Source organism: Parasteatoda tepidariorum, chromosome 2, assembly GCF_982258835.1.
Source record: "Parasteatoda tepidariorum strain Cologne lab strain chromosome 2, Ptep-v5.0, whole genome shotgun sequence".
Lineage (NCBI taxonomy): Eukaryota > Metazoa > Arthropoda > Arachnida > Araneae > Theridiidae > Parasteatoda > Parasteatoda tepidariorum.
The window spans coordinates 17,155,220-17,180,507 of NC_141756.1; the positions used below are offsets into that span (position 1 = coordinate 17,155,220).

Sequence of the window (25,288 nt, forward strand, 5' to 3'; positions counted from 1 at the left end):
TGGAAACAATTTGTACGCTTTCATCATTAGCGCATGTGCGTCAATTTTTTTCTTGATTTTCAAATAGATTAAAAACTTCTATGTTAGGAAACTATATGGAACTAAAAACTACATCAAACATAGATTTTAAAGAAAGCATCGGGGAAATTTTGAAAAATATTTTTGAAAATTAAATACGAAAAATAATAAGAAAAGGGAAAATATATCGTTATATAATCCTATACAACTGACAAGAGGAAGAGATAGAAGGGGGGAAGATCAAGACATGGAAGCAATCTACTCCCCAGATGGCGTATTCGAGCGATCACGAATTCGTAATCAAGCAGTCCATTGGTGATCGAAATAGGTTATAGATGACGTAGCGATCTCTGAACCTATGGCCACAATTCGCATGCTTTTACCATTATAGTCCTAAAAAAAACGTAGTGGAAATTTTAATTAATTTTTCTGACAATTAAATAGAAAAATATCAAGAAAGGGGGGAAATCGTTGTGCATTCTTATATAACTGAGAAGAGGAGGAGATGGTCAAGACATGAAACCTGTCTTTTCCCCAAATGAGGTATTCGAGCATTGCGATCGCGAATAGACAGAGTATGGTTTGTCTACTGTAAGAACTCCCCCCGCCACAAATTCTGAGGCAGTCCGCTGCCTCAGACTTCGTGCGGGGGGTAAGTTGTATTCAGCTATGGAAACAATAATAGCCCATTTCAGGGATGATAGCTTATGTAGGAAGTGTACAAGATTGGCTGACTCAGTCGCCAGTAGGAGACTAATTTAATCTGATTCAATAACTTTCTTAAGATTCACATGAATATTTCTTTCTTCACTCAAAATGATGCTCTTTACCCAATCGGTTGTTATTTTTTAAGCACAAAGAAAAAAAATTAACGTATTCTGACATTAAGGATAATGTAGCTTTTTAATGTTGTTCTTTAATTTTGCGCTAGTTTCTCACTGTTTGCGCTATTTAAAAAGAATGTTCATTGATTTGGTTATGGCTTAATTTCTAATTTTACGCATTTTTTAAAGCAGTTAATTCCTTTTATTAGTTAAATTTTCTGATAAAAGTGAAATGCTTAAACGTATTAACTCTAATTTTAAAATGTAATAAAACTTTTGCTCAAGGTAGAAATAACTCATTTTATCTATGGCGGAGAAAGTTTCAACGATTTAATCGATTTTGAAATTCTTTAAAAACCCTTTGTTCATGTTGATGTTGTGTACTCATATGTGTAGATATGTTGATCAATAATATTTAGTTTAAATAATTTAGTAGCTAATATAAATGTTAACAACTGCATTTTCTCCCCTTTTCTTTCCCTTAAAGAATTTTTCTTCTGTTGGGGAGGGGGGTTACGTTTTTAATTAGTATAGTTTTTTGTCTTAAATATTATGTAAAATAAATAAATAAAAAAATAGTGCGTGGAGTCCCTCCGCGCGGAAGAAGTTAAACTTCGTAACCTGCGACGTTAATTGTAGAAGAATCAGCAGTCTTAGAAGGATCACTAGTTCTATTCAACAACTCTTTTTCCGCTCGCTTCCGTGCTCTGTAATCACTGTAACATTCTGCATTTTTCCCTCGTGGACCTCTTGAACCAGTGGAAGTGCTTATGGTTGTCTCATCGTCTAGCCCTGGAAAATGTATTTGTATTAATAATGTATGTGAATGCGTCATAATGTAATTTCAGAAGAGAAACAATCAATTGATATTCACAAGAGACGCTAATTTTTTATCCACAGTCATCAAATCATCTGAATCTATCGAAGTTTTTTTTAAAATTAAGTTTTCTTATTTTTATTTTAATATAGCCTGTATAGTTTCTCTCACTATTTATCAAATTTATTTTAACTTTTTTTTCTTTGTCGAAACCAATTTACAATGCATAAAAAATTTACAGATGAGCTATTTAGTAATGAACTGTGTACATTGAACTGCTTTAAACAATTTTATAAAATTTCCATACAGAGTAATTCTCCTATTTATCAACCATTATTCATAGAAACAACAATTTCAACTTGTCAGAGTATTTAGACAAATAATAGCGATGGAAATCACACAAAAAAAAATCTTAAACAAAAAAGCATAAGAAAGTCAAGTTATTAAATTTAATAATTAATGAAAGGCTTCCAGAAATTTTGAAAATGTTACTTTTGTGAAAACGCGGTGGCTCTTTTAAAACCATTTGAAGGAGGTGGAAAACCTCAATAGGATATCTCTTCAAAAGGATCTCAATATGTGTAAACATAAATGTTCATATTCCTACAGGAGTTTGACATTTATGAATGGTATAATAAAAGGATACTCTTTATTGTGAACTGCAGGTTGCCACTTAGCCTAATTCCTTTGTCACTGTCGACTGATGAGAAATACGTCATTTCTTCTTTTAGTGTGGAACCCATGAGAAAATCTTATTTTCGTTCGAAAAATATTAGTTTCGGCACCCTGAGCCTATACCCTTTGTTGCCCATGAAAGAAAACTTTTCACATTCTTAATTTTCGAAGAAAAAATTATCGCAAATCAGCATCACTTTTCCGAAATAGAAACATTTGAAAAAGGGAAAATATAAAAAGAAAGGAATCGAAATCTCTAAACAATAATTCAGGTGCGAAAGCTAATTTCTCTTCACTCTTGGGCTAACACAATGGATGGGTGATCGTGTAAAGCTAAGGGTGGTGGCGCTAGTGGTAAAATTGCTCTTTCAAGACTTCCGGGTTACTGCTTCCGATATATTTTTACGCCGCTGATTGAAAAAACGCGCCATCATATTATTGCATCATATCTTTTGCAGTATTTCACATGTACCAAGTTCTTTCTTTCAGCCTTTAAACTTCAGCATTATCATATTAATATTATAATCATTAGAATATTTTCTAATTAGGCTAACTTAAAAAGATATTTTTGGCGACATCTTATTCAAATGTAGCCAAATAAGGGATGAAATGCAAAATATGGCAAACCTTAAGAATTATTCACAATGCGATATTAACTTTCCAAAATTTTTCTTGGCCTTACGACCTCTGAGAATCAATACATTTCTGAAAGCTCTTATGAATGGTACAATTATATTTAGATTTGAACCCAAATTACAATAACAAAACTGCATAGAATATTAGGCTTGTTCAAACATCGCCTCGTAGTCATAACATAAGCGGAGGGATACACCGGAAATTTTCTAAATTTCTTCCGGTTTAAGGACGCTTGTTATTGTTTACATTAGACCACCCATCCATAGGCCGAAGAAAAAGATTCGATTCTTTCGCCGACCCGAAACAAAACCTGTTTCAAACAGTGATCCCACACCCCTACTTGAAATAGTTATACCTCGTTATACACGGGTCCAGAACAGTTATACACGGGAATATGAAATAGTTATATCCGGGTAATTATGAAATAGTAATACACGGCCCCAGACGAATGGCAGGGGAGTTCTTATTTTAGACAAATTATAAAAGCTGCTGCAGTATAAAGAAGGATCAATAAAAGCTGTTGCAATAATAATAATGATAAATAATAATAATAGAGAAAATTTAAGGTTCAATTTTAGTCATTGTATGTTACTATTTATAAAATTACCTTATTGTAAAAAAACGTTTTCGCGCTATTTTTTTCTACCATTTTTCCTGCTAAAGAAGAAAGTTGTTTTAAAATCCTACATTCAAGGACATATATACGAGGGTTGTTTTTTAAGTAAGGCAGTTAGAAAATAAAAACTAAACAAAAGGAAATTTTAAAGAAGCAAATTTATTTTCCGATTCTTCATACTTTCCTTTTTTTTTCAGCATAGTTGCCAAATTTGTCTAAACTCTTATCATACCTTACAACTAGATTTAGAATACCCTCTTCATGCGAACTTGCCGCCTTCTCCGTTAACCAAGAGGTCACGGCTGTTTTCACGAATTGTTCATCGTTGTCACCAAATTGATGTTTGAAATATTGCAAAAGATGAAAGTCGCTCAGCGCAAGGTTTGGGCTGTAGGGAGGGGTGGTGCAAAATTTCCCAACCAAAAGAGTCCAATAAACCTGGGATCTGAGCTGCAGAGAGAGAGTCAATGTCATAGAGAAGCAATATTCTCTATCTGCATGGCACAGAATTTTGCTACTTCACAAATCTGCTAGTGAATGCATGCAGCAAACAGGTTTTTTGCCGATTAAAAGCGCATAATTGACCGTATCTCGTTCGTGGCGGGCGATTTGTTAAATTTGAACATTTTAACGACACAGAACTGACCGTACAGTTTACCTACACAGCTGCAACTGATCACAGTTGTTCCCTAGAAATGCCGGGACACGACACAAGCAATCGTTGCGACGCACGCGTCACCGATTAGTGTACACAACAAAACGACCCTTACTTAAACAGCAATCCTCATAATATTCAGGGTACGTCGGTACAACGGTTGATGGGGAGGGTGCATCGTAAGGTTTAAGAACTGTTTTAAATCCAGGCTGAAAATGTCATTTTATACCACTAGAGCGCCTCCCTTTTAACAACTGGCTATTCACGTGCATTTGAACAGATACCTTTATTTATCTAACTTTTCTTAATTTTATGTTTTGTACAAATTATGCATCACTGGCTGCGGTCAGTGTGCGGGTGGGTGACCCTTGGATCAGTCTGCGTAGGGACCGAGGGTGTGCGGTATTGGTCCTCGTTAAACTGTGCTACCGTAAAGTGCTCGACTTCGCGTGCAGCTCGTTGGGCTACCGAAGCGGGGGTGCCATCCCCTCTGCAGAGGATCAAAATTGTGATGGCATGTCTTCGGATCATCCTCAGGGATGTTTCCCAGACCGTCGCCAGTAGCCCATTGTGCAGCTCTAGTGCAACGTAAATGAACTACAACAACAACAAATCTACAAATTAAATTCACATGATCCCAAGAAAAAGATGTTTTGTCCATATTTACGAATTTGGCAACCGAATTCGTAAACTCAATAAGTTATTTGCCCAACCAATAAACTACACGTAACCAATTCGGTATCTATTTGAATGCAATTTTCGACAATAATTATTAGAAACCACAAAATTAAGATAAGTAAACATAGTGATTAAAATACGCACGAACAGACAGTTCCTAAAAGGCAGACACCCTAAGCAGTGTCAACCAGACATCGTCGAGCTTTGAACCTGGATAATTTCTATGAGTGATGATTTATTCCATTTGCCAGTCCATAAGGTCTTCCTATTTAAAATAAGCACTTACGAGCACTGATATTTTATTTTTTTACAGCATAAGGGCATGGAGATGCAAACCTCTCACACTCCAAGATCAAATTTTGTTATCCGTTATATCAGTTGAATATACATTTTGGAGTATATTAAAATAAATTTTCACGCTGAACGACCAGTCATCTATTAGTATGGTTTAAGAATAAGACTACATGTTAGTCAACCTTAATCAATATACAAGCTTTGTATGCATATGCATGTTTAAAGTTGCACAATTTCTGTATAGGACATGTACTGCGTGCAAAAAAAAAATAAATAAATAAACGGACTAACCAGAATAACTTAATCTAATGATTGGATTTTCACGCTCTAGGACTCAATCGTAATGGCTCAAGGGGAAAATCTCAAATATGCTAATTAATAAATGCAGATGATATTTAAAGTTACGAAATCTGACATGAAAGCGTACATTCTCTGAATAAACATAAATTTTTTTTTTACGGTTTCGGATTCCTAAAATATAGGGGATAACCGCAATCTGGGTACTATGGTCACAATAATTTGGTTAGGAAAACGTTCCAGAGTTGGAAACCCTTCATATTAATTTTACTTCTTGCGTATTTCGCTTTATATCAAGAACTTTCTAAGTGAATTGAAAATTTTTTGCATACAATTATAAATTTGTTTAGCCTTAGACAATTCCATGGAAGAAAAAATTTTTTAATTAAATATTTGTTATTTCATTTAATAACAGTCGAAAAAATTTTTATTGTAAGATATAAAAATTTTTTGCACCATTTTAAAGAATGTAATTATGCATTGCGAAATACTAAATCGGTGCAATAGTTCCTGAGAAATTGAATTTTAAGTATCGGACTTTTTTGAAAATAAATTTCTCAGGAACTATTCAAACGATTTCGCTTGAATTTTTTATTTTGCCATGTAAAATTACATTCTTTAAAATGAAGCAAAAAATTGTATATCTTACAATTTAGAAATTTTTCGACTATTATTAAATATAATAATAAATACTTACTAAAAGTTATTTTTTGCATGGAATTGTTTTTGGCTAAACGAATTTAACAATTGTATGTAAAAATTTTTCACTTCGCTTCGAAAATTCTTGAGATATAGCGAAGTACGAAAAAAATAAAATTAACATTATTAGGTGTAAACTTTGGATCGCTCTCCTGGCCAAACTATGGGGACCATAGTTCCCAGATTGCGGTTACCCCTTATATTCTGGGGGTCAGAAATCCGAATCCGTCGAAAAACTTTTATGTTCATTCAGAGAAATTTCGTTTTTGTATCTGAGTTCGTAACTTAAAATATCGTTCGCATGTATTATTGAGTATATTTGACGTCAACCCCTAGAACCATTAAGATTGAGTCCTAGAACGCGAAAATCGGATCATTAGATCAAAAGTTATTTAGGGTCGTCCGTTCTTTATATTGAGCGCTGTGCAATCCTTTCCATGTTAGTTAAAATATCCGGCCAGGCTCATCATAGTCAGCGCGTCATATAGACGTTTTCACCTTTCTACGCACTCTTCTTGATAGGTGATTACGAGTTGCTCGCACGAACGCGTTTATTAGCTGGTTCATCGGTTGAAGCACTTCTAAAATCTTTATGGTTTGGTATTTTGCCTCTCAATGCTCAATCAATTCTAGCTGCATTAAATCGGAGGCTCAGTCAATTGGCTTTTGCGTTTGGCAAACTTCATGAAACATGCATCCCATTTATGAACTCAGCATTCTGCGAATCCCCATAATTAGCAATCGCGAATTCCATGAAATTAAAGACAACGGAATTAATTAAACGAATGAGTTGACATTCATTATTCTTAGGCAAAACTATGATACACAAAATCGACGCTCTAAGCATAATTTAAAAAGATCACTAAATCCAATAAATATAAGCAATTTAGATCTACAATGAGACAATGACCAATGTTTGTACCACACAAACATAGACAATGTAGTTTTCCTGCCGATAAATATAATGGCGATCGTCACATAGCCAAGCTATCGACCACCACATAAACGATTATATTGCCCGATTCTTCATCCAAAATGACTTTTCTAATCGATATGCTGACAGTTCGGTAATGGAAAATTCAGACCCTGCGGTGATTATCGCCTCAATCACAATGCTGGAGCGCTGCCCAGTTTAGGACTGCACACGAAGTCTTCACGGAAATGCAGTTTTCTCTACTCTTGATTTAGCCAGAACACTTCAAATCAAAGAGATATTTCTAAAACAGCTGTAACAACTCCTATTGGCCTATTTGAATACACTGCTATGCTATTGGGCCTCCGAAATGTGGATTAAATATTTCAACGGCATATGCATTAACTAACTTCGACTTTGGAACTTCATACTTTGATGACTTGCTAATTGCATCCTCATCGATCGAACACTTACATCAAGTGTTCACTCGATTAATAGAATATAATCCAAAGTTAACCGCTTTGCTCACCAATTAAAAAAAAAAATGCAAAAAATCAACGTAATTTTCTATTTTATTAACAAATACAAGGAACTAAAACAAATCATAATACACAAGTTTTAAGCTGAAATTTTAATTTTTTAAGTGTAAAAAAATTTTTATTTATCATCAGTTTCTAATCCTTGTTATCTCGAGCAAATGAAAAAAGTTAAATATTAGTCTTTGAATGATAGTTTTTAAAACAAAAGACAACACTAAGTGATACTTTCCAAACGCCAGTGAAGTGGTACGAGATTTTTTTTACTCTTTTTTCCATGTAAATTTAGCAGCCATCGTATACAATCGCACAAAACACGTGTGCAGTCCCACAATCCAACAGCAAAACTCCCAAAACAACATTTAGCAAACTTCCAATCACAACAAATTATTATTATAATTTTTTTTGTTGCTTCCAGCCGAGTAAAAACGTGATAAAACAAAACGTACTAACAAATTCTGCTACTCCCGAGTTTTCTCGGGATAATAAATATTTGCAATATATAGGTACATACCCGAGTTAACTCGGGATAATCAGGGAAGCGGTTAATACCTGGCAAGTGTGTGTTAAGATCCGCTGTTAAACTTCTAAGGTGGCTCATAATGGTCACTGGAGTTCGACCTACCAGATAAAGTTGAAGTTATTTGAAACTTTCAAAACCCCGAAACCATGCAAAACGTCGCCGTTTTTTGGCAATGGTTAACTTCTATCGAAGTTTCTTGCCGAATGCAGTCAAAGCAAAGATCTTCTAAAGTAAAAATAATCACCGATAGTTAAAAAAAAATGGCACACGACCAGTCTCACGGAATAAGGAGGCTGAACTTTCATTTTCACAATGTAAATCAGCATTGTGCAAATGAAAATTGAGGGTTGCAGCATATATCCAGCTGCTCTGTTCGTTGGTTGATGACTATAACACTGCTGTTGGCGATTCCGAACTTAACCCCTTGGGGACGGGTGATTCAGAAAAGCATTCGTACAAAATTAGAATCAGGATGTAATTAAATAAAAAACGGTTACTTAAATGCAGTCGTTTCTAATTTGACAGACTTACTTTGCTTATACTTTAATTATTGTTAGTTTGATCATATATATAATCAATGTTAATTCAAAATATAACTAAATAGTTTTATTTTGAACTAAGTAATGGTGAATTAAATAAATCAAACAATTATAACTCCGCCCACAAATAAACTGCTAAAGAATTACTTTGATTACCAGTTTTATCTTTTTACCCTGATTGATACGGTTTTATACTGGCACGTATTTGTGACAGTCGGCGCGAAAGGGTTAAAGGTTTGCAACGGTCTCAAACCTTTATCATTCTTCACGCAAAAACTGAGTGCAACAAAATTTAAATAAGGCACATATGAGGAATTTAAGCAATTCATATTTCAATTAAACATTTTAGATAACAGATGGAAGGTTAAAATTTCACTATTTTTTAGATTATCGCTCCAACATATGCTTTCACTAAAAATTCAGAATCTTGTTCTCCACGACAACTAAGACACCAACACTTTGTTACACAATTTTCAAGTGACATCAGTGACTTTGGTTCCAACAACGTGGTGGCTGACAGAATGACCAGGAGTTGCAAAATCTGCAGCAGAAACCTGAATACTCCTTGCAATTCAAATCTATTTCCATAGCCTCAGACATGCATATCTGATGTAACATTGACAATAATAGAGTTAGACCAGTTGTTCCTGTAGCACAGTGTTTCCCAAAGTGTGGTACGCGTACCCCAAGGGGTACGGGAACAGTTTAGCGAGGGTACGCGTCCTTATGCGAAATATCTTGCAATAAACGAAAATTTCGAACAAACTTATTTAAAAACAAAGCTAGCCATGAAAATTTACGATTACGTATTTTTCTATTTGCTATTTTTTTGCGGAGTTAGCAGTTAATAATTAGTGGTGTCAACAACCAGTTGTGATGTTTAACTTTTGTGCAATTTTTTTATAGTAAAAAATACACTCATTTTTTTATTAATGGTACACAGCGTTACGAAAAATTTAGAAAGGGTACACAAAAGTCATAAGTTTGGGAAACACTGCTGTAGCATATTAGTTAATATTCCACAAACTGGTATCCGTGCCACCAAAAAAGTTCATGCTTGGCCGTTATGTGTGGCCTTTAGTTTTTAAGGATATCGTTGTTTGGATTGCCGAGACTCTAAGGTTTCGAAGCATACTCGGAGTTCTATTCAACAGTTAGTATCACCATCATCTAGATTTGACCACGTTGATCTCGCCGGACCATTGTTACCATTTGAAGGTAATTCCTATCTTCTTAAATGCATAGACACTTTCAGCAGTTGGCCTGATGTCATACAGGCATGAGTGCTTGTCTCTTAATGGATATCACGTGATAACAACTGATTAAGGAAGACCATTTCAGTCTGCTATGTATTCTTCCTTGACGAAATAGCCACATTGGGAACAACGGGATGGTTCCCTTATAAGCAATTCTTAAAGTGCCAACTGGGATACTACAATTGGTCCTTTCGGGTCTACGTTCAGCATTTAAGGAGGACCTAGAAGGCACCACTAAATTTGCGTATGGCATATACCCCACAATCATCGTCAATCTCTAATACTGAGTTAATAGCGGCATACTTTGAATATCTTAGACACGCCATCCAATGCCTCTTATCAACTCGTGCGTCTTATCTTAATAAGCCTGGAACTTTCATTCACACATCCTTATCCACCTGTTTTCATACGTCACTAACGTTCAGGTCAAGAAACTACTGCCAACACCAAACGCCGGTCCTTTTTAAGCAGCTGAACGGATTGCTATGCTCTTTACTGTATTAGTGAACCAGCAACCAACCACCATCAGCTTTGACCCTTTTAAGCAAAGTTTTACCCTTTCATGTGACAGTTCCCTTTCTTCCTCTAATGTCGTTAAAATCTTATTCACCCCCATCTATTAGTGTGCTCAAACACTGCACCTGACAACATTCTGGATAATCACTGTGATGTTGCTGCATCACACTTCCGTCAAAATTTCTAGTTTAACTTTATCAACTTAGTTTAATAAATTTTGGACAGAAATGTAGACTTTCTTGTACAAGACAACTTAGTTTCTGAGTTTATTTTAACCCTTAAATTGATTTCCTGACATCGGTACTTTTTAGTTTAACTGCGATCGAGAGAAGGTAATCCGACTCTCGCGTGTCTTCTTGGCGTCAGTTGATGAATATACTTTACCGGAGTAGGTCACTAAGTGTTTTCTGAATATTTTTTTTTTAATTTGTGGCTTCAGCTTTCCCACTGTGTGTCTGAATTTTTAATAAATTTTTCTCATCTTTTTTCCGAAGTTTGAAACATAGACTTAACCGTGAAAGACGTCATCCATTTTTAAAGTAATGAAACAGTGCTTTTCTTGATAAAAAATGATTCTTTTAATGCGTAAAAATGAATACATAATTATTTTAACATATTTAAAAATTAAATAACAAATAATGTAAAGATTATGCCAATAAAAACATATAAACAGAAATATAGTGATACACTGGTACTATAAAAAAACAACAACCTCGAAGTGTATATATTTGATGCATACCTGAAGATTTAAATGCATTTTCAATTGCTTAGCCCTAAGTTTAGCAATGTTTATGTAATGTTATTGACTATATCACAGTTTGGTACGATTAAGTTGTAATTTCGTTAATTACGTTTAATTTTGAATATTCAGGAGAATGTCTTGTTAATTTTAAAAATTCATTTTACATTTTTTAAGAAATACATGCATGCCAAATTACCTCTCTGGAAGACGTAAGATCAGAGGTTTCGCAATAAACTTAGAAGAAAAAATAAACTGTGCAACATAAAAATGCTTTTGAACATAACAAGAAAACATATGCTTTTACAACCATTGCAGTCACATCATTTGGCACTATAATCATGATACAAGTAGCTGTGCATCAATTTATGCACTTGGCGCAAACTCATTATCAGGTACAGTATAAATTTTTCATTCTTTGCAGTTCCAGACTACAAAATGAAGTCTTTTGTTGGATGCTAAATCTTCAAAACTAAGATTACAATTCTATTAAAGTCTTGATTAATTCGCTTTAAATCTATGTATAAATTTGAAATCCTACATACGAGTTTGCTTAACCTACACCTTTTTACAGATTACAATTAATCAATTTGTTTTAAATCGAATACATTACAAATTCATTCGGCACGTACCTTAAATATTAAGTGTTAAAACATTACAAGTGAAATGACTAGAAAGATCAAATTTGATTTTTTTTCAGTCTTCTCATCAGAAGAGATCATGTCCACGGTAAAAAGTTAACATGCAGAAAAGTCCCAACTAGTAAGTAAGACAAGAAGTAACAGTATATCAATCTGCCCCAAATAGAAGATTTAATAAAAAGATTTTTCATGAATTGTAGGTCTCCCGCGAGTCCGGGTCGAATCAAATGTTCTTTGAGAAATTTAAATCTAGCTCTTTCATCACTTGGTAGGAGTGTCATGGCTGCAATCCAATACAAAACTGGGCTGGATGAACACAACATTCTAGTTGAAACCTTAAAATGAAAAGCAAAGATTACTATCCAAAAAGTAAATCCAATAATTTTTATACAAGCAATTCCTAACATACTTTCTGTACGTTTTTCTCTTATGCAAATCTGAGTAATGGAGTTAAAAATATATTGAATTAAATCCATAATAATTTTTAAAAAAATCTAGATAACTCGCTCGTTAGTTAACTGAGCGAGAAAGCGAGAGTGTGCCACTATGGGCAAAAGAAAGGACAACCTTGGGCTCGTTGCACGACAACGCTGTCTTACTGTATCGTTGCAATGGTGTTAAGCGGTTATGCTTAACACCATTTCTTTTATGCATTCATTATTACTCTTACAATTGAAACGGTTTCTTAAAGGTGCTCTGCTCGGACTATCTAAAAAAAAAAGTGCACCATTATGCGTGTAAAGAAACTTACATTGTAAAATTCACGAAAATTACTAGTCTAATATTCATATAGTGTGTTTCACAAATTTTTAGGGAGGTAAAGGCACATTATAAAGATTGAGCATACACAGTTCGTGTGAGAGAAGCCACTTAAATTATTCTTTTTAAATGTCAACATTTGCATCCAGGAAAGAGGTTCAACCGGTTGTTACCAGGGCCGGATTTAAGCTTGGCGGGGCCCTAAGCTACTGAAAATGATGGGGCCCTTTTAAGTTCAATTCTATTTCTATACACCTAAAGTAAACTGTCGTATTTTTTATTGATGAATATTAACATTATATTATTAAAAATTTGATAATATTGCTTGATTGTTAAATATATTGGTTGTGATGGGACTATAATGTAGACCCTTTCTATTATTGCACATATTTTTTGAACGAGAAAAAAAACAGAAACTCATTTTAAGAACATCATAAGCACATTTTAAGAACAGAGTAAAGATTTGACATGCTAGAAGAACCATTATATGTTTAACAGGGTTTTTTTCCCTTGAAATTCTGAATATATGTTATTTGGAATTTTAAATGATTTTTTTTTTTTTTTTTTGCAAATTTTTTTTTTCTAATTTTTTTTTTTTTTAACGTTGCATTTCGCTTTGCTGCTCTATGACTTAGAAACATGAAATTATGAAGGTGTGTCAAAAATAACCAAGGAGCTAAAAAGAACATAAGAAAATACAATTTGATTATTAGTTTCATTTTTTTTTATAACCGCCGTTGAACAACCGACTTAATTTTGAGTTTACGACTACAAATGTTTAACTCCGTATAATATTGAATAATAATCTTATAATTTTGAACTCAATCCAGAAGACAAGAGAATTGGATCAGTACCCAGAGGTAATGATTTGTTGTGAGGACTTTGTGACCACGGCAGATTTAACATGCACCAGTCACCATTTTATACATGGGTATTCTTAGGCCTGCTGGATTCGAAATCCCATTCTCACGAACACGAGTTCAACGCCCTACCAAACAGGCTATCCCGGCCAAATTATTAGTTTATTTTATAATAGTCATTGAACAGCCAACCCAATTTCGAGTTTACGACTAATGTTCAACTTATTAGACTTCTAATTTTAAACTATATACAGAACACAAGGGAACTCCAGGATCAGGTATTGGAAGAAGTTTTTGTCTTGGAGGGGGACGTTTTGATGGAACTGACCAGAATTTAAGTTACATGATGAGGAAAACCACAAAAGCTTTTCACTGTCAGTCTGACAACAAGGGGACTCTAGCCTATCACTGAGGATATTTTACTTCGGTACAGTGGCTGGTGTAAGCCGGGTGTAGAATTCGTATCGACCAGTCAACACTGGGATTCGAACTCAGTACCCTTGAGTCCAGTCCATCTTCACTGGGTAATAACTCTGCAGGAGGTACCAATTTTATTGATTTGCCAAATTTTAGTCATCTTCAAAATTTAAATAGAAATTCAATCGTAATTTTTGTAGAATAAAAAGATGGAAATAAACCGTTTTTCCTCTTAATCTGCAATGATTAGTCAGAGGCAACCATGAGGGTTAGTGTGTAAAATGAACAGGTGCTGTAGCTTTCTAGTTTTTTAAATACTTGTTAAATTATTAGTTTTTAATATGCATACTTTAAAATAAATAAGAAATACATTTTTCAGTATTTGGAAATAATAATTAAAAACTGTCATCAGCTGGAATAGAGCCCGCGATCTCACAGTTTTGTGTTAGATTTCATAATCATCAGCCCCAAATATACACACCTGCCTTGCGGATATTTTATTATTATTATTATTTTTATTTTAAATTTAATAAATGAAGTCATTTAGATACTTGACATTCTTGAACTGGATACTTTAAATGCTTGATATTCGTTATTACAGAATGAAAAGCTTTGAAAGACAAATATTAGTTAATGTTTAATATTTAATTAAAGAAAAAACATTACCCGTATTGAAATCTAACGAATTGTCTCTGATAAATTTTGTGGCAGTAAAAAAAATTGAAGCCTGATACATGTCCTGATTTTTTAAACACTTTCTAGTTTTACTATTTAATCACTTCGGTTTCGATGTCTTTCATCCCGCCTGTCTCATTAGTGATTCAGCATATTTCGATATCATTTTTGATTCGTTCTTACTTAATATTAATTTGTTTGCGACAATTAATTTGTATAACTTTTTTACTACATTTTTGCGAGGAGTTTAAAAATATAATAGCGAGGGCATTAACTGAAGTTAAATTGGCTTTTTTTGTATGCCCCTTTTGATTACATCATCCACGCACCCACACGCGACTGACTGATTCTTAGAAATAGATATTAAATAGTCTCTTGATCAAATGATGGGACAAAATTTGCCTTTTAAACAAATAAAAAAACTTTTCTACCTTTTAAAATTTTTTATTTTTTAAATAATTTATTAATACTCAAAATGTTTAAAAGATATGTTCCTTTTTATTGACAACACAGTTTTATATTTTATCTAGTCATTTATTTATATTTTTTAAACTTATTTTTTATTTGTTTTTATTTTATTAAATTAAATGCACAGATTTAAAATAAAAACAAATCTGTCAAAATTTTATAAATAGTTTCAATTTGAAATTTTAAGAAGTTATTTCGACTTCGCTTTAAAAATTTGAAATCCTTATAAATTAAAAAATTTAGATGCCTTATTAACTTTAAACACATAATAACAACAAAAATCAGAGAGTTAAAAATAGAAACATGTATGATCAATAAACAATAAAATCATAAGCTAACGAAATAAATGAATTTTGTGTACGAAATATCATATTTTACAAATTAAACATAATTCATATTTCGGAGATACATGGAAAATTTGGTCAGACAGGAGGTTTGAACAATATTTTTTACACATATATTTAAACATTTGTTTAGCTGATGATCACTTGATTTCATTGCTCTATCAAGCAAGATCACATGTTGCTTCTGTCTATTAGCAGTAAGTAAAATTAAAGTAAAACCACATCTGTTATCTCAATTTCATCCAAAATAGACCAAATCAAGGATTTTGGCAGATAAGCCTGTCAAAGAGGGAATTAAATAGTGGCCCACCATTTAAATAAAGAAAGAAAGGAGTTCACGGATTTATGTACGATTAATTTGGAAAATAACAAATTAAAATCAATTACAATAATTAAGTAAATTAAACAATTAAGCTAGTTAAAACATTTAGGATAATTAAAAGGAAAAAAAAGCTTTTATAATAAATTGGAAAAAATATATTTTGCGAAAAAGAAAAGTTAAAATTAAACGAGAAGCTCTTTAACGACAATGAGACACAACGGAAATCTCGAAACAGAGTGACCCTAAACAAGATTCTCCCACAGCCCTAGAAATTTTTTGCCCAGAAATCAGACAAAAGGGTGTTTTTGTGGAAAAGGACAAAAGAGCCCACAGCAATTTAAAGAAGCTGAAAACATTTCCCACAGTGTAAAATTGAGGCGGCTATTTGACCACTCCATGGAGTCTAGAGTACCGCTTTTTAGGATCCATGGACTACTCCCATCACTGGTAGCTACGAAAGCTACAAGATATTTTTATCAGGAAAAAGGCCTTTTTATTGCTCTTCTGGTTAGAAAAGTGAAGAGTAACAATTATTTTATATTTGTAAACACTTCTATTAGAGTTTGAAAAGCGTTCGCCAATGTAAAAAAGAAAAAAAAAAATGTATTTTAGTTTTCAGAGGGCTCCAGCTTTGAATAAAACTCTAAAAAAAGAAGGAAAAAGTTGGATCTGGGGGCCCTTGCCATCTCGGGGCCCCAAGCTACAGCTTATTTAGCTTATACGTAAATCCGGCCCTGGTTGTTACGTATGCGTTCTGCTGTCTCAACTTCTGTGTAGGTGTGGAAAAGATTTTGATGTTGGACAGGATTATTATTATTATTTTTTTTTTTTTTTTTTTAGTAGGGGCGAATGTTTACCTTTTGACTGTAAGGTTTGTTAACAGTTGGCTATGCTACGCTATGAAGCGTAATAAACACGTGTTGTTTATGGCATTGCATGTGGTGCTGCACATTAAACCACTCCAATGCTCCCAATAGAGAGAGCATGAGAGCTACTAAATACCACCCCGCCCCTGATTCATCAAGCTTAGATTTTTTTGTAGGGAGCTTTTAAAACTATAGTGCATCATTAAGCCCGAGGAGTCTACAATAAATCACATGTCAAAATAAAATCAAGGCAAGGAAAAAAAAGAAGAAGACTACAATCGAAGAAACTCCAGGTGTGCGACTGAGTCCAGCATTTACTAATCAATCAGTTACAGGCATGCAGAAGGTCTGATGTAAACAAAAAGAATATGTTGCAAATAAATGCCTGTCTGTTATTAAGGATTTTTATTTTATTTATTTATTCAGAATTTAGCAACAAAAAAGTTTCTTAATAAAAAAAAAATACTTATGTAACAAACATATTGGAAATTCTCAATAAAAATCTTCATATTTCAATAACTCTCTCAAAAATTTTAATTTATGTCAGCTTAAAATTAACAAAATTAAATTAATACTAAAATGCTTTATCATGAAATAATTTATATAATGAATATATTACCGTGAAGGACTGAAATCAAGAGAATGTAGAGTTTCACTGGTGAATGTCAACAATCACATAGTCGCTTTAGTGAATGTTCGAAATATTTGTTATATCCGATTTGGTATTAATTTATTCACTGATATTATTATATTCATTCGCTATTTTAATATCTGCTGAGGATAGATTAGGAGAAACATCAGTGTTCGGAGTACCGGTTAAATGCATAATGGGCAGTGGCACTTCACATTAAAAAAATCTCAGTGTAGGGTACACCGAGCATTGATGACGCTTAACTAGCATATATTTTGGACATTTACCAAAGCAACTATGTGATTGTCAATATTAACTGGTGGAAGTCAAAAACCAACGATTTCGGTCATTCACAATAACAAATATAAAGCTTTACAAACCTGGATATGAATACAGAAAGTTGAGAATAGAGAGAGTACTAATACGTGTATGAAATACGGAAAACTTCTCAAGTAGCTGTAAACATCAGTTGGATCTTGAAACTGACGAATTAGAAGACCTAAATGCCACAGTTCGTGCCAGTTTTTGTTCAAATATTTAACACCAGAAAAAACAATGATAAATAAGACTGGGAAAGCTAATAAAAAATTTGGAATTTGTTTCGGTGTAAAATATTCTAAAAATCCTACATTCCAGTATCGATTTTGTACATAAAAGTATGACAAGGGAATATTCCAGAAACACCATTTGCTGGGTTCAGAGGGAATTTTGAGATCATTCTTTGTAACGAAATCCCAAACTACCTCAGGCACTTCTGGCTCAGACAGTATATCTGTACAATACAAAAAGTAACAGTATGTCTGATAAGCAATGAATGGAATACTGAACAGGATTAAATACAGGATGATCTTTAATATATTGAATGTTAAAAATAATGTTCTCCTGGAAGACTTGTGAGAAGATATAGCTCTGGAATTGACGCATTGTTTCAAGAGGCAATAAATAATGAACCCAGCAGAAAGTACGCCGTTCGATCGTACACCGGCGCTCAACGAAAGGAGTATCAAAGCGATCACTAATTTACCACTTTCTAGTGCCCACAGTCCTCCAAAAGTAAAGAACGAAAATAAGCTCTCAGAATATAAAGCCGTGAAGAAAATTGAAGCAGGGTTTATAGAAAACAAGAGAGCAGATGTATAGGCGATGATCTCAGAGTGGAAGACAGTATGAGTTAGTTTGTAGAGGAAGACAGTAGCTGCTACAAATAGTATTGTATTCAACACGATTCCGGATAAAATGGAAAGATTCAAATCACTTAAAACAGAAGGAGTGACGTATGATATCCCACTTGATGCTTTTCGTAAAAGTAAAGGAAATAAGGGGAAAAAGGCCAAAGTGTTCTCATGAGTATAGCCATACAAAGCTATGTGAAGGAAGTACTGAGCATCCCAGTGAGAAAATCCTGATAATAAGAAAGACACTGCAGCATTAGTAAAACCCTCTTCTGGTACGTGTGGGAGACGAAACGCATCTGCATCGTGATCAGGAACACAGAAATTAAAGACAACCTGTAACAAAAATTAATTATTGTTACGCATGAAATTAAATTAGAAAATATATAAATGAAAATAAATAAAAACAGCCTGGAAAATACTATGCAGATTTATGTCCTATGACATAAAAAAGAAATTTAACTTATGCACCACCACTATAGCAGACTATGGTCAATGGAGTCTCCAGAACTAAGTTCCAACCTCCTTCATGATCTGATGTTATAATAAACCTGATAATATCAATTTAGGGAAATCTTGCACAGGTTGATACTAGCTTAATCTTGCGTAATCAAGTAGCAGAGAATAAGAGCAAACACGAACTAATCTTAATTAAAAAATAAATTTTGAATTTTCTTTAATAAATTTAAGTATATTTAGTTTACATAAGGACAAACGCGAATGAAATACCAGATGGCCAAGGGGAATTACCAATAGAAATATATAAAGAGCATTTCTGAAGATCTTAAGGGAAAGATGAGCATAGTGTGTAAGTTTTAATAGTAAAAAAATCAGCAGATTAGTCTGACAGCAAATTTTTGGAGTTTTGGAGATTTTTCCTGAGGCCAACAAAATAGTTCAAAAAGTAAAATATTTCAGGGAAATATTTTTGTTGAAACTTAGTAAGTAAATTATAACAAAAATATTTCCCTGAAATTACAAGGAAAGTAGAGTTGAGAAAGTTAAAAAAAATTTTTTTTAAGCATTTTTTCCCCACTAAGTTTTTACATTTAAAGGCTTGGTTTCATAGGACAAACGCCTTCGATCGGTGTAAGCGTTTCGTTAGTGTCACACTATAAGATGTCGGAAAGAATGGTATGGTAGAACTACGATCGCCTTTGAGCTTGAGCGTTAGCAGATATCTTAAAATAAACAATTGATGGTTGACTGAATGTAAACAATAACAAGCTTCCTAAAACCGAAAGAAATTTACAAAACTTCCAGTGTATCCCTCCGCTTATGTTATGCTTACGAAGCGATGTTTGACCATGCGTAACATTCTAGGAAGTTTTATTATTGTGATTTTTTATTAAATTTACGAGTAATTTCACCATTCATAAGTTAACTGCAATTTATAAATTCTAACAAGTCGTTAGCCTAAAAAAATTTAAGAAAATTAATATCACAGCATAAATAAAGTGTTAGGTTAGCCACGTTTGGTGTGTCATCTCTTTATTTAACTATAATTATGTAAATTATCGCCGTTTACTATTTTTTGGGTAGCATCATAGCATGTTTGCGGTGTCTTACGAATTCATTTTTTATTTGTTTCGTTAAAAGTTAAATTGAAAGAACACGGGATGTTGCGAATACTACAAGTGTAGTAATATTGAATGACGCGCTTTTCCAAGCTTAGGCGTAAAAATCGTTTATATAAAATTCGTTTAACTAAAAATAATTTCATGCAAAAAGTAACTTTAAGTGATTATTTAATGTTTTATTTAATAGTCGAAAAGTTTTGAACTGTAAGGTACAACTTTTTTTTCAGATCATTTTAAAGAATGTAGTTTTACATAACAGAATACAAAATTTGAGCAAAATCGGTCGAAATTAACTTCTTAATTTAATTAGTTCTTGCGAAATTAACCTTTAAATATAGTTTTTTTTTAAAATTCGATTTCTCAGGAACTATTCGACCGATTTTGCTGAAATTTCGTATTTTGCCATTTAAAATTACACTCCTTAAAATGATGTAAAAATTGTCTACCTTACAATTCAATTTCTTTTTTTTACTATTATTAAATAAAACCATAAATATTAACTGAAAGTCATATTTCACACGAAATTATGTTTGGATAAACGAATTTTATAATTGAAATATTGCTCAAATTTGAAATTCGAGCAATAATGATTCAAATTTGAATTATATTGCTCAAATTTGAAATTCGGGTGTCGAAATATCGTATTGAAAAATATGAATTTAATAAACCATTTTGAAACGGTCGTAATATCGATAAATAACTCCCCCTAAACTTAAGAAAAAAATAGATTTACGACTGAATCCTAGTGAACTGAGTACGTCAAAAATGTATTATTCAAATTTGAAATTCACGTGTCGTAATAACATTGAATTGAAAATACCGGAATTTGGATGACTGTGTAAAAAAGCCGAAAAACGAAAAATATCTAAAAATAATTGCCGGGGAAATAATGTGGATTGACGGCGGAATAGTCGTGAAACATACGCATCAAAAAGGGATTACCTCAAATTCGAACTTCAGGTGTCGAAATTTTATTGTAGTAAAAATACTGAAGTTTGAAAGATAGAGATCACTAAACATGGATAAATAAATATATATATAAAAAAATGATCGGAAACAGATAAGGATTAATGATGGAATCGTTGTTAATCGAGAGCACCCAGAAGTGATTACTCTAATTCGTTGTTGTTGTTTCCAATCCCAGCTGGGATAGCGGAGCTATACCAGATCCATAAGGCCGTGAGTCTTCAAAAAATCGAGGAAAAGGAGAGGTCTCTCAAGAACCTCTTCCATGATGAAATCCAGGCAATCAAGTAGATGGTGAGGACTAGCCTCGCTGGAGTTGCAATTTTTACAAGATGGAAAAAGTTTAATTTGTCCACTGAAAGTGAGGCTCTTAGTATGCCCACTGACAAATCTACAGGTAGCGGTTTGGTCGGCAAGTGTACCCTGAATGACAAGGGCTCCTCCAGGACGCTTGCGGGAATACCAATTGTGATCTGGTGGAACAAGCCAAGCTTTATTAACTTAAGATTTGCGGATAGAAAATAATTCAGAGTAAATGAGGGCCGTGTTTGGAGAGGCTGGGAGGGAAGTACCTTCCTTTGCTAACTGATAAGTACGTTCGTTGCCAAAAAGACCCACGTGTGAGGGTATCCACTGAATATGGATGTCATGGGAGGCTGAGAGTGCATTTAATAAACGAAGTATAGAGACCCAGTCCTGTCCGTAACTCTCTCCCAATTGCTCAGGTGCTGAATACAGCTACGACTGTCCGTGAAGATTCAGACATTCGCAAAAGTGGCTCTAGTCGTGATATTTTCCAGAATTCCAGACCTGTTTGAATAGCAATAAGTTCACTGCGAAACACTGAACAGAAATTTGGATTTCTTAGTGATCTTGATTCGTGGACTTCAGCAGGATATATAGACTCTAATTCGAAATTCGTGTGCTGTAATAATATCGTATTCAACAAATCGGAATTTGAAAAATAAAAAACGATCGGAAACCCGGAAAATCAGAAGCTATTAGCAATTTTTGCTACTGTGTCTTTCAATAACTAGTATTTGTTTTTTTGAAATTAGCATTGCGCTACTTGCTGGCAGGGAATGAATAGAAGGGCTAGGTCACTCCTTTGAAGAGACTCGTGCGGCTCCGAGATTCTGATTTCAGTCAGTGACGTCACTACGGTGCAGCATCAACTTCTAGCTTTAAAAATAAATTGTTTCGCATGTAACTAGCATTCTTTTTTTTTATTTTTAAACTTACTTCAATGCATTCTTTGTTTTCGTTAATTTTTTATTTTGAATAAATTTTCTTCTCATCTGAATGAAAAAATTTAACAGTAGTAATCATATATCAGATAGTGACCAGCAAGAATTACTATAAACACAAAATGAGGAAACGTAATTTTTCATATTTGATTTCAGAAAATATAAAAGTGACATCAAATGAATCATAAAATGCACTAGAAGAATTTCCTTAAATAAAAAAGCATTAAGTTTTTTTTAGACGTTTAACTTTTATTAGCCACTGAAATTGATACCGTCTCGTAATTTTAAACAGACAAGAAAAAAAAATGTACAAGGTGAAGAAAAATAAATTCCTGAACTTGAAAAATAAAAGTTATGAATGCTTAAAAATTCTTCCAATTTCATAATGAATGTATTTTTTAATATCATTATTTAAAATATTGTGTTTTAGGGTTATAAATTTGGTTCCCATGATCAGTAAAAATTCAAGAGATTATTGGTTCAGATACAGAGGACGAGAAAAATGCTGCAGAGTTATACGTAATTGCAAGAATCCTTTCCACAGAATTCAGCTCAGTCTATGCATATGCAGACTGGAGAGTAACTCATCCAACATGTAAAGTACTTCTGTATGATACTGATGACAAAATGAATTGTGGTTGAATAAATTGTGAAAATACTGAATGGAACATTGCAAAAATTATGTTTTTTTTAGTAATTCATGATCACAAAGCAAAGAATAATCTCATTTAAAAAAAAAAAAAAAATAGAAGAAATTGAAGTAGTTTTTACAATACACCCAATAAAAAAAGTGTGTTTAAGGTCTTTTCAAAAACACAATTTAACACCTCTAAGCACTTTTTAAAAACCCTATGCACCCTTACTGCTTCATTGTCTTTGATAATCTGAAAATTAGGATACAGCAAGGACTATTCCCTAATGCAGCAGTTTCCAATTTTTTTCAGCTACAGAACCTTAAATAATCAACCTACTTTCGGAGGAACCCTAACTTTATAAATAAAGTTCAAAGTAATTACGGACATTATAACCTATAAGGGACTATATTTAAAATATTTATTTAGAAAAATGAAGATTTTCCATCGTTTTATCACTAATAATCTTAAATTTAGTGTTATGGCCTACAGTTAAATTTGCAGTCCTTGAGCTACATTTAGTCTAGTCATGAATTTGATTCTGGTGCACACACATATAATGAAAAGGATTAAAATAAGCTGAATTATGGATTACTTTGAAATAAAAACTTAAAAGAACTGCTATAAATGTTGAAAATGGTTATTATGGAAACATATTTCTTTATTAAGGAGTTTTGCTATTTTGATTTGAGAAGCGCAATAGGAAATACTAATGGAATATTTTATAAATGCTTGTTTTTTCGTAATTTATTCAATATACTGTTATTAGAAACATATTTTCCTTCAAAAAATAACATTTTACTTGAAATAATTTTGTTAAAGACAACCGTTAGATTAAATAAATTATGAATTATAGGTTTGGATCTAAATATTATCCGAGGTTTCAAAACTCATCACTGGTTATAAAAAATGCTAAATCCTGGAACCCTTTTAACTCTTCAGCAGAACCCTAAGGTTTCACAGAACACCAATTGGGAACCACTGGTCTAATGCAATTTCCCTTCACAAGGATGAAAACTTTTAGAAAATAGTACATGTAAGAAGACCTGCTTGTGCATAAGCGAATGGATGTGCAAGGACTAAATCTGATGACATGAGAATGACTGTTTATGAACATTTCAGTTTTCTGGGCTAAATTATTAAAACATTTCATGAATAAAACCCTGCTGGAATTATTTACCTATACATTATTTTAAGGTTATCTGACAAGGGTTATATTTATATATATGGTTACATATTTTTTTTACAAAATAATAATGTTATTAAATAATTTTTATTTTTTCATAATTTTGAATGTTTTTAATGAACATACAATATATTTAAAAGGAAATAAACATAACTTAAATTTTATAAACATATAAGTTTTTTTTTTTTACATGTTCCATACTAGGTTCATTATTTTGAGTGTCTTCTGTTATTAATGTAACTGTTATAAGGAAAAACCTTCATTAGTTATAATTACAAAGTAATGAAAGTTGAATTATGAACTCAATTTTCTCTTAGTATATAATTTTTTCGTGTACAATAGTATTTTATTTAATTCCCTGCTGTTGTAATTACAAATTTAGTTTTACAAGACTAGGCATTTATGACCCAAATTTAATCAAAATGTTTGGCAGGTAAGTTTAATTTCCAGTATAATATGTTGTATCAAAACTTTGTCCAGTTTAGAACACTCATTAGAACTCAAATGAATATAAAATGTTTCCAGTTATAAAATCCTTATAATTAAAAATAGGCATAAATAATGTAAATCAATAAACTTAAATTATCTCTTTGCATTCTTATCAATCAACTCAAATTAATGCCATTTAAAGTAGGCAATATAAAAATGAAAGAATCTTTAATAATTAAGCTACGTAAAATATACCTTTGGTAGGAAAACAATGGTTTGAAAATATTTTATAGACTAATGTAACAGTTATAGACTATATATAATGATATAACATATAAATTTTGTGTAAATTATTTTTTTTTACATGTATATGTATTAAAGTAAGGAAGAAAATAAATGTATGTGTTGATAATATGTTATAACGATAGATTTTTTCCTTTTTTTTGGAGCGAAGGAAACAAAACTATTCTTCCTTCAGAGGAAGTTCCATACTCGTTTTATAATACAACATTAAAGGAGTTACAATAAATATTTGCTTATTCAGTAAAGAATAGAAACTAAACATAAACAGTGCTCTATGTGCAAAGACAATTTTAACTAGTAACTTTTAGAAACGTACTAAAACACTAATCTAAAGAGAAAATAAATAATTTAGAATAAGCACTTGCAGCAATTAATGAATAATATAATTAACAAACATTTTACCTGTAAAAATATTATAATAATTCGGCAAAATAAAGAAAATTTCAACAGACGGCAGATCATTTTGTGGCTGCCATTACAACGATCACAAATTTTATTATTTATTATGTATTTTGTAAGTATTTTCGAAATAAATTACAACTATAAATGGCAACTCAAA

The 25,288-nt window shown here is 32.6% G+C and overlaps 1 protein-coding gene across 1 annotated transcript; it reads right to left on the bottom strand.

Annotated features, from left to right (window-relative positions):
- Positions 1-11,046: 11,046 nt before the first annotated feature.
- Positions 11,047-25,287, bottom strand: PIG-V (phosphatidylinositol glycan anchor biosynthesis class V). Its single transcript, XM_043051191.3, has 3 exons — positions 25,132-25,287; positions 17,595-18,722; positions 11,047-12,207 (listed from the first exon to the last, which is right to left on the bottom strand). The coding sequence occupies exons 1-3, from the start codon at positions 25,189-25,191 to the stop codon at positions 11,950-11,952; spliced, it is 1,446 nt and encodes a 481-aa protein (XP_042907125.1). The 5' UTR covers positions 25,192-25,287; the 3' UTR covers positions 11,047-11,949.
- Between the last annotated feature and the right edge of the window lies 1 nt (position 25,288).

What these genes read in the sequence shown, in the direction of transcription:
- PIG-V (XM_043051191.3), bottom strand. Translation starts at nt 25,191, where the DNA reads ATGATCTGCCGTCTGTTGAAATTTTCTTTATTTTGCCGAATTATTATA. An exon ending in TTATTATAATATTTTTACAG is followed by an intron (nt 18,723 to 25,131) that starts GTAAAATGTTTG and finishes TTTTTGTTACAG; the next exon opens with GTTGTCTTTAATTTCTGTGT. An exon ending in CTTTCTGTATTCATATCCAG is followed by an intron (nt 12,208 to 17,594) that starts GTTTGTAAAGCT and finishes TTTCATTTTAAG; the next exon opens with GTTTCAACTAGAATGTTGTG.